This window comes from Astyanax mexicanus, chromosome 23 (genome assembly GCF_023375975.1).
Source record: "Astyanax mexicanus isolate ESR-SI-001 chromosome 23, AstMex3_surface, whole genome shotgun sequence".
Taxonomy (NCBI): domain Eukaryota; kingdom Metazoa; phylum Chordata; class Actinopteri; order Characiformes; family Acestrorhamphidae; genus Astyanax; species Astyanax mexicanus.
This window is the reverse complement of record NC_064430.1, coordinates 1,817,276-1,831,116: the sequence shown is the minus strand read 5'-3', so window position 1 is coordinate 1,831,116 and position 13,841 is coordinate 1,817,276. Positions and strand designations below refer to the sequence as shown.

The window sequence follows — 13,841 nt, the reverse complement described above, 5'->3', positions numbered from 1 at the left end:
CTAACTAACTGTCTAACTAATTGTCTACCTAACTAACTGACTGTCTAACTAACAGGTACTCTATGCTTCCGCAATCTTAATTTACATAATTCAGATATCGCTCATTCGAACAGCCCGAAATGTATTAGCTCAGTTTTATTGCTCTACTTACTAAAAGATGTGGGGTTTAAATTGGAGCTACTCCTGGGGCGGGGCGGACTTGGGCCAGTTTTTTGGGCCCGATCTAAACTCTACCATAAATAAAGCTCTGCTCTCAGAGCGGTTCCTCAGCGCTGGGTCTCACCTGGTACGTGTGTAGAATCTCCAGGAAGGCTTTGTAAATGTCTGGCTGGCCCTGAAAGCGGTTCTTGATCTTGTTGACGTAGTTGATGGCGTGGTTGAACTCCACAGGCTGGTTGTTCTGCAGTGGGGGGGCGCTGGCGGGGGTGCTGCTCACCGGGGTGTGGGACTGGACCGAGGGGGAGCGGGGCGAGGCGTAGGACGGGATGGATGGATTGGGTTGGCTGGTCGGGGTCAGGGCAGGAGACTGGATTGGCTGCAGGAAATATAAAAAGGCATTTATTTAGCACTAAGTAAGAGTGTCAGAAAATATCAATATATAACACATTTTAACCAATACACTTCCATTACTTTTCCATGCCTTCCAGGCAAATTGTCATCAGTGCAGACATGGACAACAAAACTTAAAATCAACTAAAACTAACTAAAATTAAAACTACTTATAGTAGGTCTAAAATGAATCTGATAAAAATGTTGACAGACAATCTTTAAATCATAAATTTGTATCCATAGAGCTCCATTGTTTGGGGCTAAATTACTGTATTTACTCTGAGCTGATGTATTTATTAGCTCAAAACACAATTTCTACATCGATAAACTAAAATTTCCATGCATTTTCCAGAACTTCATGGGTATTTTTATTTTTCCAAAACTTATCCAGGCCTGTAAATACCTATTTCCAAATTTAATGACTTTTCCAGGATTTTCAATATATTGCTTGAGAAATAACTGCAATAAACAATATTATTGTCATTTTATAACCATTTTAAGCCACAGACATAGCACAGCAGTATTTTATGGTATTTGTGCGATGTGGTGATATGACAAAACACTGAATTAAAAAATATATATTTTAACTTTAAAAGGGAGTTTTTATTTATTACAGTTTTGTTTACTTAGCTTTACTTAACCCAGTTAGTTACTTTTCCGCTTGCTAGATTATGAAAGCAAATAAAAAGTGTTTTAATGACTAGCTTAAAAAACGTACCCCACTGTGCAGCAGGACATTGGCACCAAACCTACTGCAAAACCAATAACAACGTTTTTCAGGACACAAAACTGCCCAAAAAGTAAATCTCCAGACCTCCTGCATTTCACTGAGGCAGCACTTTACTTCCTCAACACTTCAACAATAAAAAAACAGCCACCAGGACAAGACAAGCAGACACTGAAAACGGCTGCAATGTATAACGATGACAGAAGGTGTCACAGACGAGAAGCACAACTCTTACTCACATCCTCCCAGAGATACACCGGCCCTCATCTCCACAACCACAGCAGATTCAGCCACAAGCTGTGATGCATCATTTTAAAGTAGGGCCAACAGACAAAACCCAGCTGAAGGATCAGCCAGACTCAGATAAACTGAACAGTTTGGGTCAGGGATGCACAATATATATTGTTTAAGCATTGTTATTGCAAAGTGTGATGCAATTACATCAAAAACGCAATGTTCTAATTCTTGACACAAGAAGTAGATACACAGCGCTGTCTCTGTGTCTGTGTGAGTGACAGGCTGCTGCTTCCTGAGAAGCGCGAGAGTGGGCAGGAGTAAACACGACGTAACCGCATAGCCTTCACATGGCTGGGCACGTGCTTGTAAATGCAGCGGCAGACACCGTACAACACTGTACATTTTCATTTTAAATAGGTTGTAATTAAGGCTTTTGGGCAGCCACGATAAATATAAAAGTAAATGTAATTATGCTAATGTAATTATGTTATCATGTTAGCTAGCTTATCGCTAATGTTACTATGTTAGCTAACCGAAAAAATAATCTTTAGATTAGTCGCCTACTAAAATAGTCATTAGCTGCAGGCCTACTAAACTCAATGAAAATCGTTGCTGTCTAATGAAGTACAAGAAGAAACAAGTATCTCCAAAACAACACGACAGGAGAAAAAAAATATCTTCTAAACTTTCAATGGACGTCAATGTAAATGAGTTTATTTCAGGTCATTTTGAAGTATTTCTATTCGTCTGTTTATTAAGAAATTTTGTCACAGTGTAAGAAACAGTCAAATTATGTAGTAACAGGGCCCTTGCACCATTTTAAAAGTCAAATTTAATGCTTTATAAAATCGCAATAAATATTATTTAAGACCCAAATAGGTAGTCATATTTTATTTGGTAGAAAATTATTTATTTACTGTAGCTAACCTTAGTTCTCTCCCTGGTAACATAGCTAACTCGCTGCTAATTTACTATGTTAGCATGTTAGCTAGCTCATCGCTAATGTTACTATGCTAGCTAGCTCTCCCCTAACCTTAGTTCTCTCTTCAGTAATGTAGCAAAACTCGCTGCTAATGTTAGTATGTTAGCTAGCTCACCGCTAACATTAGCTAGCCCTCTGCTAATGTTATTATGTCAGCTAGCTCACCGCTAATGTTAGCTAGCTCTTCACTAACCTTAGTTCTCTCTCCAGTAATGTAGCTAGATAGCTCGCTGCTAATGTTAGTATGGTAGCTAGCTCTCCACGGTAACATAGCTAACTCAGCGCTAATGTTATTATGTTAGCATGGTAGCTAGCTCATTGCTAATGTTAGTTTGTTAGTTAGCTCTCCACTTACCTTAGTTCTCTGCCCAGTAATGTAGCTAGATAACTCGCTGCTAATGTTAGCATGCTAGCTAGCTCATCTCTAATGTTACTGTTAGCTAGCTCTCCACTAACCTTAATTCTCTAGATAGCTAGATAGCTCGCTGCTAATGTTAGTATAATAGCTAGCTTACCGCTAATGTTAGCTAGCTCTCAGCTAATGTTATTATGTTAGCTAGCTCTCTACTAACCTTAGTTCTCTCCTCAGTAATTTAGCTAGATAACTCGCTGCTAATTTTAGCATATTAGCCAGCTCACCGCTAACATTAGCTAGCTCTCTGTCAACCTTAGTAGTTTTCTTTCCAATAACGTTAGCATCGTTAACTCATGGCTAAAGTTAGCATGTGTACTTTCCACCAGCATTAACCACACCATCTGAAAATGTAATACCTACAGCAAGTTTACAGTAAATTTAAGACAATTTAAGACCTTAATTACCCTGATTTTTTTTTTTATTTAAGACATTTTAAGACTTTTTAAAGACTACAAAAATGGAGATACTTGATTTTGATTGGTCAGCGGCGATATGCAGTAAATAAGATGCTCCTATCTGATCATACCTTGCTGATCTTGGCAGGTGTGGGCTGGCTGGGGACGGTGAGCGGTGCGGTGGTGCTGGTGGGGGCTGGGGGCTGGTTCTGGTGCTGGGGGGTGATGGGAATATTCTGCACTGAGATCCCGTGTGGAGTAATGTGGTGGATCTGGCCGGGGGTCGTCACGTTCACCAGGTCGTTGGTCTGGACTTCGATCTTGTAGCCCGGCGGCAGGAAGGTGTTGAAGCCCATGATGAGGTCGGGGTGACCCTTAAACAGCTGCGAGACCCTGTTAATCACACCTGGAGTGTCGATGCTGAAACACACAGGAACAGGTGCTGTTTAACGAGCAGGAAGCTTTAGAGACAACCGTAAAAACTACAGAAACTACAACAGGAAAAAACTGCACACCAACTGAACAGAACAGAAACAGAAACAAGTGTGAGCTTACATTTACTCAAATATAAATGATTAGTGAAGTGATTCAGACTATGAAGAAACACATAAAGAATCGACAGAGGGAACTCTTGCTCTTCCTTTACTGGGGCAGTCCTGATGAGTGCCAGTTTCACCATTATAATGATTTTAATGGTCTTTGCAGTGACTGCACTTAAAGATCCTTTTAAAGTTCTTGAAATTCTTCTTTTCAGATTAACTCAAATATTCACTGTATACCTGCAACTCTACCTCTTCACTACTTTACTTTAACTGATGCTCTCAAACACTTTATTAAGAGACAAGAAATTCACGTAATTAACTCTTGATGAGTTCAGCACAGCTGTTAACTGAAAGCCTGAATTCCAGGTGACTCTACCTCATAAAACTGACTGAGAAAATCCAGCAGAGATGTTCAAAACTGATCATCTAAACAAGAGAAGATACTTTGAAGAATCTAAAATATAAAACACATTCTGGTTTGTTTAACTTTTTTTTGTTTATTAAATAATTCCATATGTTTTTCCATAAGAAAACCTTTTTAAGATAAAATAAAAAAAACACTGAAGTTAATGTACTTTCAGAAATCTTATAATAAATTAAATATATACTTTCAGTGTTTTTAGGTACAATTCTTTTTCACAGATGCTGCAATGTTTTTTGATTAGTCTTACAATTTTTTATCATTTATTTTTGTACAAAATTATCCCATAGGTAAAAGAAAAGTTACATTTTTGACATTTCTGTTGCATCAACAACATTATTGACAGCTATTGCAATAATTGGACATAATTCCAATTATATCTTAATTACCCCAATATTGCTCATTATGTTTATCTTCAAGATGATTAAATCAACATCAACAGCATTAAATACATTTTATTTATGTTATATTATTAGAATATTTAAAAATTATTATGTTTTTCCAATTCCATTGTCTGAATTGTCTTAGCTCTTAAAAGCGGTGTTCCTGCATTATTGTACTTTATAATATTACAGACACTACGCCACTGATATAACAATATCAAAGGCTTTTTTTATCACAATAACTTACTAATACATCACAATTATCCTTGGAACAAAATATCCAATGAAAAATAGCTTTTGTCAGAGGAATAGAACAGAGATGAACAAACTCCACTGCAATTGACTATTTTACCACTAAGTAATTCTCATCAGTGATATTTTATTTTGCATTTATTCTTTTCAGACTTTAAAATCCATCTTTATGAATCTTTATGATATAAAAGCTCAGGCTTACCTCTGAGACTTAAACTCTTTCATAATATCCAGGAAATCATTGTACACATGAGGCTGATTTCCAAACTGGAGCTTTACTTGATCCAGGTAGGACAAGGCATCTTCAACCTGTCGGCAAACAAACAGAACAGTGTAAAATTCGCAGACTAGAAACATCTCATAGTGGTTTAGTATTATACTCTGTTCTTTGTAAACTACCATATTTTTGGACTATAAGATGCACTTAAAATCCTTTAATTTCCCCCCAAATCATCGGCACTCCTTATGTATGAATTCTATCAGTCAGGTATTAAGGAGCAGTAAAGCCTCTCTGAACACTGAAGTACAGCGTTATACAGGAGTTTCAGTGAAGTTTCTCCAGCACTAAGGCTGGAGCAGTATTAGCATTAGCCGCTAACCACAGCGCTAAGCGCTAGCTCTGTCACCTTTCAGAGGCGAATATATCAAACTGTAGTTTGCAGCTAACTTGGGCTAGCACTGCTGGAACAGCATTAGCATGTCCCAATAACCACGCTAAGTGCTAAATCTTTCACCTTTCAGAGGTGAGTATATCAGACTGTAGCCTGCTGCTTACCCTGGCTAGCACTGCTGGAACAGTATTAGCATTAGCCGCTAACCACATCATTAAGCACTAGCTCTTTCACCTTTTAGAGGTGAGTATATTGGACTGTAGTCTGTGTGTTTACTGTGTTAAAACAAGACAAACCGCTAGCTAATATTGCCCTCAGTGTAGCAGTGTAGATTGGGTGGCAGTTATGCAGCATTAGTGGTTAGCCGCTAATGCTAATGCTCCAGTCTTAGTTGAAATCGGGAAATCTAAGCTTACTGTAAATAAGCAATAATAAAAAGCTTACCTCACCCTCACAATAAACAGTTTAAAAAAAAAAAACATCTTTGTAGATTAACATCCTGCACTCGTTTGACTTGAAGCGTTGAGACCCCTGTTCCTTTCTAGTGTCGCGTAATATGCCTTACAATCTGGTGCGCCTTATAGTGTGAAAAATACGATACCAGGAGGAAAGGCGTCGGATGTGGGCGATATGGGAAAAAATATTATATACTGATATTAAATAAACAGATTATCAGAAACTGCTACTCAAATGTAATTTGATGTATAGTACACTGATTTTTCTTACATTTTTGTTATGCTGGACATCATGCAATTAAATAAGAACAGAATTGCTCTCTATACAATACAGTTTAATATCATTATTCTGCTTGGCTCTACAGGCAGTCCTACCTTCAGCCTCTGGAACTGCTGCTGGCCTGCTGTGGGGGCAGAGGCAGGAGAAGCGTGGGCATGGGCCTGGCCTACAGGAGCTCCTGGGGGCTGGACCACAGGGTTGTGGTGATGAGTGCCACTGTGCACCGCAGGACTGCTGGTGTGACCGTGTCCTCCAGAGCTCTGAGCCACGGGCACCTGATTGGAGACAGTAGAGGACAAAAAAAGAGGAGGCAATTCTTAACCCATTTAACTCCTAGCATTCAGAGTATTAGATCTGCTGAACTGAGCACTTTAATCATCAACGAATCAATATTGGGTTAACTTTTTATGTGCTTTGCAGGTAATTAATTACCTGTACAGCTTTAGGATACACTCTTTGTTAAGGGATGCAGTGAATATAATAAAAAAAAACAGTAAAATACCTAATTATGTTACTTAAGTAGAAATGTAGGTTATCTAAACTTTACAGGAGTAACTGTTTTTACATTTTCACACAATTATCTAAACTTTCTTCTCCTTACATGTGCAATATAAGACTCTGTGGGCGTGGCCTACACTTTTGTCTTTAATGGCTTTATTTTTTCACCTTAAATTACTTTTACTTTTATACTTTTAAGTAGTTTTAAAACCAGTACTTTTACAGTTTTGCGTAAAGAGTAAAAATCTTGAGTAGTTTTTTAAGTATTTTATTAAACCCTAGTATCTATACTGTATTCTACCTAGAGAGTAATGAATGGAGGTACGTTAGACACCTCTGATAAGAAAAGCACTACTGAGGTAAATTTATAGTTAGAATAGCACTGCTAAAGTAAATTCATAATAAAAAGTAATTGTGTAGTTTTGTTATTGTTTTTTTCTTAGTAAAAAGACTAAACACATTTAGGCTATTTAATTTATTTATTCAATTGTGTATAAAAACGTAGGAAAATACATGAAAATCTGCTTCAGCCCAAAGATTTCATCTCAGTGCACCTCATGCTTCACCAGAGCACATTATTTTGAGTTTTCATTTTCTGCTCTAGTAGAATCTATACAGCTTCAAGACAGTTCTTTTTACAAATGAACAGAAAACAATCATTCTAAATTCCTGAGCATCATGCATTTAGGACCGTCTGCAGACAGAACCCATCTCGTACCTGATAGGTCTGAGGGACCTGAGAGTACTGAACTCCAGCCGAGGGCTGCATGTTTTCGGAGGCAGCCTCAAAGACTGCAGATGCGGCGGTAAGGACACGGTGCTGAAAGCCTTCCGTACCCCCGGGGAGCCGCCGCTGAGACCCGAACGCTGTATCCTGATCCTCCAAACGCCGCTTCATTATGTACTCATACTCCACGAGGGAACGGAACCTTAAAACAATAAAGCAGAGGGATATATATGATACAACTTTAAGATGAATAGTACTTATTGTATTATTGCACTTTTAACGAATAACACAAGAGCAGTGAATAACAGCAAACAAACATTGTATTTACAGCTGTTATAACAAGGCTGGAGGTACAGTGAGATACAGTAAGGTAGAATGGATCAAAGTGAGATACAGTGAGGTAGAATAGGTCAGAGTGAGGTAGAGTGAGATACAGTGAAGAAGAATGAGGCAAACGGAGATACAGTGAGGTAGAGTGAGATACAGTGAGGAAGAATGAGTCAAAGTGAGATACAGTGAGGTACAGCGAGATACAGTGAGACAGAATAGGTGTGTAAGGTAGAGGTAGAATGAGGTAGAGTGAGATACTGTCAGGAAGAATGAGGCAGAGTGAGATTACATGGAGGTAGAGTGAGACACAGTGAGAACAAATGAGGTAGAATGAGACACAGTGAGGTAGAGTGAGACAGTGAGGCAGAACGAGATACAGATAGAGGTACAATGGGTCAGAGTGATGTAGAGTGAGATACAGTGAGGAAGAATGAGGCAAAGTGAGATACAGTGAGGTAGAACTGGTCAGAGTGAGATACACTGAGGAAGAATGAGACAAAGTGAGGTAGAATAAGATACAGTGAGGAAAAAGGAGTTAGATCGAAATACAGGGAGGTAAAGCAAGATATAGTGAGATAAAATGGGTTAAAAAGCGCAGCAATAAAAGTGAACTAAAAATGCATTCCCAGCCCTATTATAACAAGACTGGAGGTAGAGCGAGGCAGAACAAGATAGTGACGTAGAATTTAATTGTTCCATTCATAATGAAATTTCGACACAATGTAAAAAAACAACTGATTGACTCTATGATATTAAGTTCAAAGTTAAAAAACACCAAAAATTGAGATACAAGGTCTTTACGCTGCTATTAAGACAACAGCAAATGTCAACCCCTATTACTCCTATTACCAGCCACCCTACCCTCTCCTATAGACCTACAATTTCACATACAACCATTAAACATCACACAGTGTTAATATTTCACAGTCAGTTTGCTCAGAATCAATTTATAGTCGGGGGAACCGGTCAGAACGTGCAGAAAGACTTTTAAAACTTCTGTAAGCAGTAAGACAGTTTACCCACAGCTTGACCTCCAGAAAGAGAGAGAGTACAGTGCCTGGGAAAGAGACAGGGAGCCACATAACGGCCAAACCAGCAGAATAAAGCACAGCGTAGGGCTGTACGATACAGTACAACAATAAACACATCAAAAGTGTTGTAAGAACATTGAGAACAGCAGTAAACTCAAACTGCATTACACACATTCAGTAAAATCGAGAGCTCAGACTGTGCTCATGTGACACAACAAGGCTGGAGGTAGAGCGAGGCAGAGCTAGGCAGAGTGTTATAGAGTGAGGCAGAGTGTGGTAGAGCGAGAGTAAGGTGTTCCATATATATATATTTTTATAGCATATAGCACAGATTTTTTTTTTTTAAAGTACATCATCAGTACAAAATTAGCACAGTCAAATAAAGTGTTTTTTAATACACTGAAATACAGATTAAGCAGGTGAAAATATATGTATATTTGGAAAAAGCATACTTTAATTATTCTGCATATAGTTCAAGCACACTATTATTATTATACTTAAATATACAAGTTTTTCATAAGGGCATGAATGAGAAAGAATCTACTTGCAAATCGTGACCCTGCAAGATCCACAGTCTTTGCAAAATATTAGTTTGTGACTAAAAGGTCTGTGGCTTGTCTTTAGATGTGAGAGGGTGTCAGACTTTAGTCTATTAAAAGACTTTTCACTTTTGTCTTTTTGAAGTCGTCTAGTGTATAGTTAGCATAATACACAGCTCTGTAAAAAAATGAGACCTTTTAAAAATGATGCGATTATTTGATTTTACCAAATGTAAAACCTCTGGAATATAATCAAGAGGAAGATGGATGATCACAAACCATCAAACCACCAAACTGAACTGCTTGAATTTTTAAAAGCACCAGGAGTAAAGCAGCATAAAGTTATCCAAAAGCAGTGTGTAAGACTGGTGGAGGAGAACATGATGCCAAGATGCATGAAATTAAAACTGTGATTAAAAACCATCAGGGTTATTCCACCAAATATTGATTTCTGAACTCTTAAAACTTTATGTATATGAACTTGTTTTCTTTGCATTATTTGAGGTCTGAAAGCTCTGCATCTTTTTTGTTATTTCAGCCATTTCTCATTTTCTGTAAATAAATGCTCTAAATGAGAATATTTTTATTTGGAATTTGGGAGAAATGTTGTCTGTAGTTTATAGAATAAAACAACAATGTTCATTTTACTCAAACATAAACCTATAAATAGTAAAATCAGAGAAACTGATTCAGAAACTGAAGTGTCTGAAGAGCTGTAACTGCCTCCCAGTTACATGAACTAGTGCATATGTCATATTTAGCGAGCTAACCTATATTTCTCGGAGTCTGCGAGCTTCATAAAGCTCTTAATCCAGTAAGTATGATAGGTTTCTGTGTTTTATGGTTGCGGAATGCTGGAACTTAAGTTAGTTAGCTGAGCTATCTGTCTAAAAACGGCGTTAAATGCATGATGTTGGGTAGGTAAGTTAGCGTTACTCGCTAGAGAAAACTCTCAGCTAGCTTAGCTTAGATAACCTATGTTATGTTATTTAGCTAGACAAAAGCGATTTAGCTTAGCTTGAGTTAATGTTCTAGTTCGCTAACAGTCTGAATTTGCTCTGAAATTAAACACGATATCTTTAGCTGGCGTTCGAAAACTATGATTTATGAAAGTTGCAAATTTTTGGGGGTCAAAATGTGCTTTAAAGTAGCAGCAGCTATTAGGAATATAGGCATTAGTTAGCTTAGCTAGCTAGTTAGCTAGCTTACCTGCTTTTTAAACAAGTTAGCTAGCTAACCTGTCTGTTAATCTTCATCTTAAATATTATAATCGCATATTTTCCCGCCAATTTCCACAAAAAAAACCGACAAATTCCTTTTAGATATAGTTATTAGTTATTGATTAATGTAGAGCAGCTATGCTATGCTAATCTAAGATAGCTGGATGTTGTTTTCACAAGCCACGTTAGCATGCTATGCTAAGATAAGATAGCCTATGCTAAGCCAAGCTGTGTAAGCTATTGCATGTACGCTAGCTATGTTAACCTATGCTAAGCTAACCTGAACTATGCTAAGATAGGCTAGTAAATTAACCCCCAGGAAACTCACCTCGCTCAGTCCGACCCGACCCGACACGAACTCTCCTCTCCCCGCCGAATCTCTCCAGTACCGTCCGCCCCGGTACCGGTACCGCTCTCGAACCCTCAGCAGCGCTAAAACCTCGGATCTCCGGATCAGAACAGCATTCAGTCCAAAAGCGCAGAGCTCCAGTTACATGCTAACCCGCTAATCGGCTACCATCGGAAAACAAGCCCGGAGCGGCTCTTCAGTGGGAGGTGTGTCCACGGTGGGGAAGGGGCGGACCGGCACGCCCACCGCGCAATCCGATTGGTCGTGTGGGTGGAGTTAATAATGTTATTGGTGGATAGGGGCAAAAATATCGTATTTCTTTAGCTTAAGTTTAGCTTGAAGAAGTTAAGAATTAATAATTTAGTCGCAATGTTTATAATATTAAATATTTATAAAATATTTATTTTTTTTAATTCATTTTGAAATACATTTTCAACGGAAGCCCATTTCCGCAACTTGAAAAAACAATAAGGGTCCTCAACTAAATTAAAATTAGGAGATGCTAGGTCATTATTATGATTTGCTAAGTCATAACTATGAAATGCTAAGTGATCATCATGAGATGGTAAGTAAACATAATTATTAAATACCAAGTTATAATTACAAGATGTTTAGTCATAATTATAAGATAATACTAATATATTAATTGTAGTTAAGTTGAAGTGTTAAATCAAGCTTCTTACTCAGGGGAAAGTGTAAAAATGCCATTAAGAACAAAAGCTATAGTGCACTACCCCCTCTCCCCAAAACATATTTAAAAAAAGCCATTCTAAAAGCCATAATGACTATAATGTTAAAATATTTAAATGTTAATGTTGATAATATAGTTTGGGATGCACTAGGCTGTTTCATATTTCAGATGCATATTTGCCCATTGAAAAGAATTATATCTATTATAGTTCAAGTTAAATATAGTAAAGAAGCTAAGTTGGGACATTTGGCTTGAGTTCCCTTGAAGAACTTCATTACTTGACACCTCTGTTTAACTTAAGTTATAAAGCTTTTAAACTAAGTCCTCTGTCTATAACTTCAACATCACCAACCAATCAGCTCACAGTAGCATAATTGCTAGTGTATTTACTGCCTAACACCTGTTTACTGTAGAAAAAGTAACTCTCAGGCTACTTAAAGTAATAAAACTGGACAAACAGAAGTAAAATGAGGAAATATCACTTTCAGACAAGCTAAGTGAAAATACCAGAGACTCTACTTTAGATTAGTAATCATCTGTTAATTACACTGATAAATATCACCTGATTGCAACTAGCTAGAACGCTATTTTTGCTTCATCCAGCCTTGTAATGATACCTGAATATTACAGACAGCATTAGCTTTATTGTAACATTATTGTCATTATGATTATTAAAAGATCTCATAATTCAGAGGATCCAGTGATGTTCAGGAAAAAAAAATGTACACAGAATTAAGCTTATAAGGCTCTGGAAATATTTGTTTACCACAGGATTCATTCTGCCCATTGAGAAATTTGTCTTAAACACAGAACACCAAATATGGGCATATAAGCACTACAGAATGATGCACAACTTCAGTGCTCTATTTTATTTTGGACCAAATTGAAAAATCCAAATGTCAAAACCAAACCAGCTCAGTGTGAAATCCCTCTAAATTAAATAACCAAACATTAAAAAAATATTGTAGCTGTATATATATTGTAGATATAACTTGTTTATCTAAACATAATACATTGTAAGTGCTATTTCCAGTCTGGTAATGATAATAATGTAGCATATATTGTTTATCTTTCATTATAAGCATATAAATACTGCCATATCTTTGCGTTCAGGACATATTTCCCTGGGGAATGGTGTTATTTTCAACAGCAGATCGAGACAAAATGCAGACTCCCAGCTGTTTCCTGTTTCATCACAGGTAAAGCCTCTTTTTTCAGCCAAATAGGATTATCTGCTGTGATATTTATAATAACAGTCCTAATTTTAAGACCCTAAGCTTACGCTATTTCTACAATTAGATTTAGAATTATGGGTTTTATGGGTTTTATTTTTCAAGAATAAAAATATATATACTTATAATTAAAACTCTTTAAACAATTATGAAGCAATACAATATTAAGACCACATTTTAATAATACTGATTTATTTTTTAAATACATTTTAAGACAAAATACACAGCATAAAAAACATGTAAAATGTAGCACATACTCTTTTCAGATTTATCTCACACTCTAAAAAACAGAGGTACGATATGAGTACTTTTTTGTACTCGAAGGTACACTCTTCATAATTGTACCCTCAAAGGTACAATATTGGTCTTTACAGGGTCAGATTTGTTCCCTCTGAAGTACAAAGTCATTTCTAACAGCAATAAGTACAGATTTGTACCATTTAACCAGCCAAAAGGTACATTCAGTATTCTGTATCACTGTACTAATGAACAGTATATATTTAAATTGCACATTTTTTATTTGAAAGCCAGACAATTTTGTATCATCAAGTTTTTGAGCCATATTTAGTTGATGACAATGTTTATAATCTTTATAATCTATACTGGCACAAAAACCATGGGTACAAAAAAGGACTTTCACTGAAAGGTACTTTTTTGTACCTCAATATAAGGTACAGCCCCAGCGACAAGCTTTGTACTCTTTTAAGTACAAATCTGTACTTATATTTCTTAGAGTGCATATATTAAAGTGAACAGCCCACTCGTCCCACATTTTACATCTATAGCAGCTAGAACTGTTCTGTGAAGGCTTTCCACAAGGTTTAGGAGTGTGTTGATGGGAATTTTTAACAAGTCTTCCAGATGCTGATGTTACATGAGAAGTTCTGGCTTGCACTCTCCACTCTAATTAATCCCAAAGGTTGATCTTTCAGGTTGAGATCATTTTCTTTCACACCAAACTCGCTCATCCATGTC

General features: G+C 37.1%; 1 protein-coding gene across 1 annotated transcript in view; it reads right to left on the bottom strand.

The window, feature by feature from the left end:
• Positions 1–11,141, bottom strand: part of sin3ab (SIN3 transcription regulator family member Ab) — a 45,082-nt gene extending 33,941 nt beyond the window's left edge. Inside the window, exons 1-6 of the mRNA XM_049470943.1 lie at positions 10,923–11,141; positions 7,466–7,676; positions 6,345–6,524; positions 5,106–5,212; positions 3,437–3,725; positions 284–535 (exon numbers count right to left, since the gene is read on the bottom strand). Coding sequence (XP_049326900.1) covers positions 284–535; positions 3,437–3,725; positions 5,106–5,212; positions 6,345–6,524; positions 7,466–7,645 — 1,008 coding nt within the window. The 5' untranslated portion in view covers positions 7,646–7,676; positions 10,923–11,141. The remainder of the gene's footprint in view (positions 1–283; positions 536–3,436; positions 3,726–5,105; positions 5,213–6,344; positions 6,525–7,465; positions 7,677–10,922) is intronic.
• Between the last annotated feature and the right edge of the window lie 2,700 nt (positions 11,142–13,841).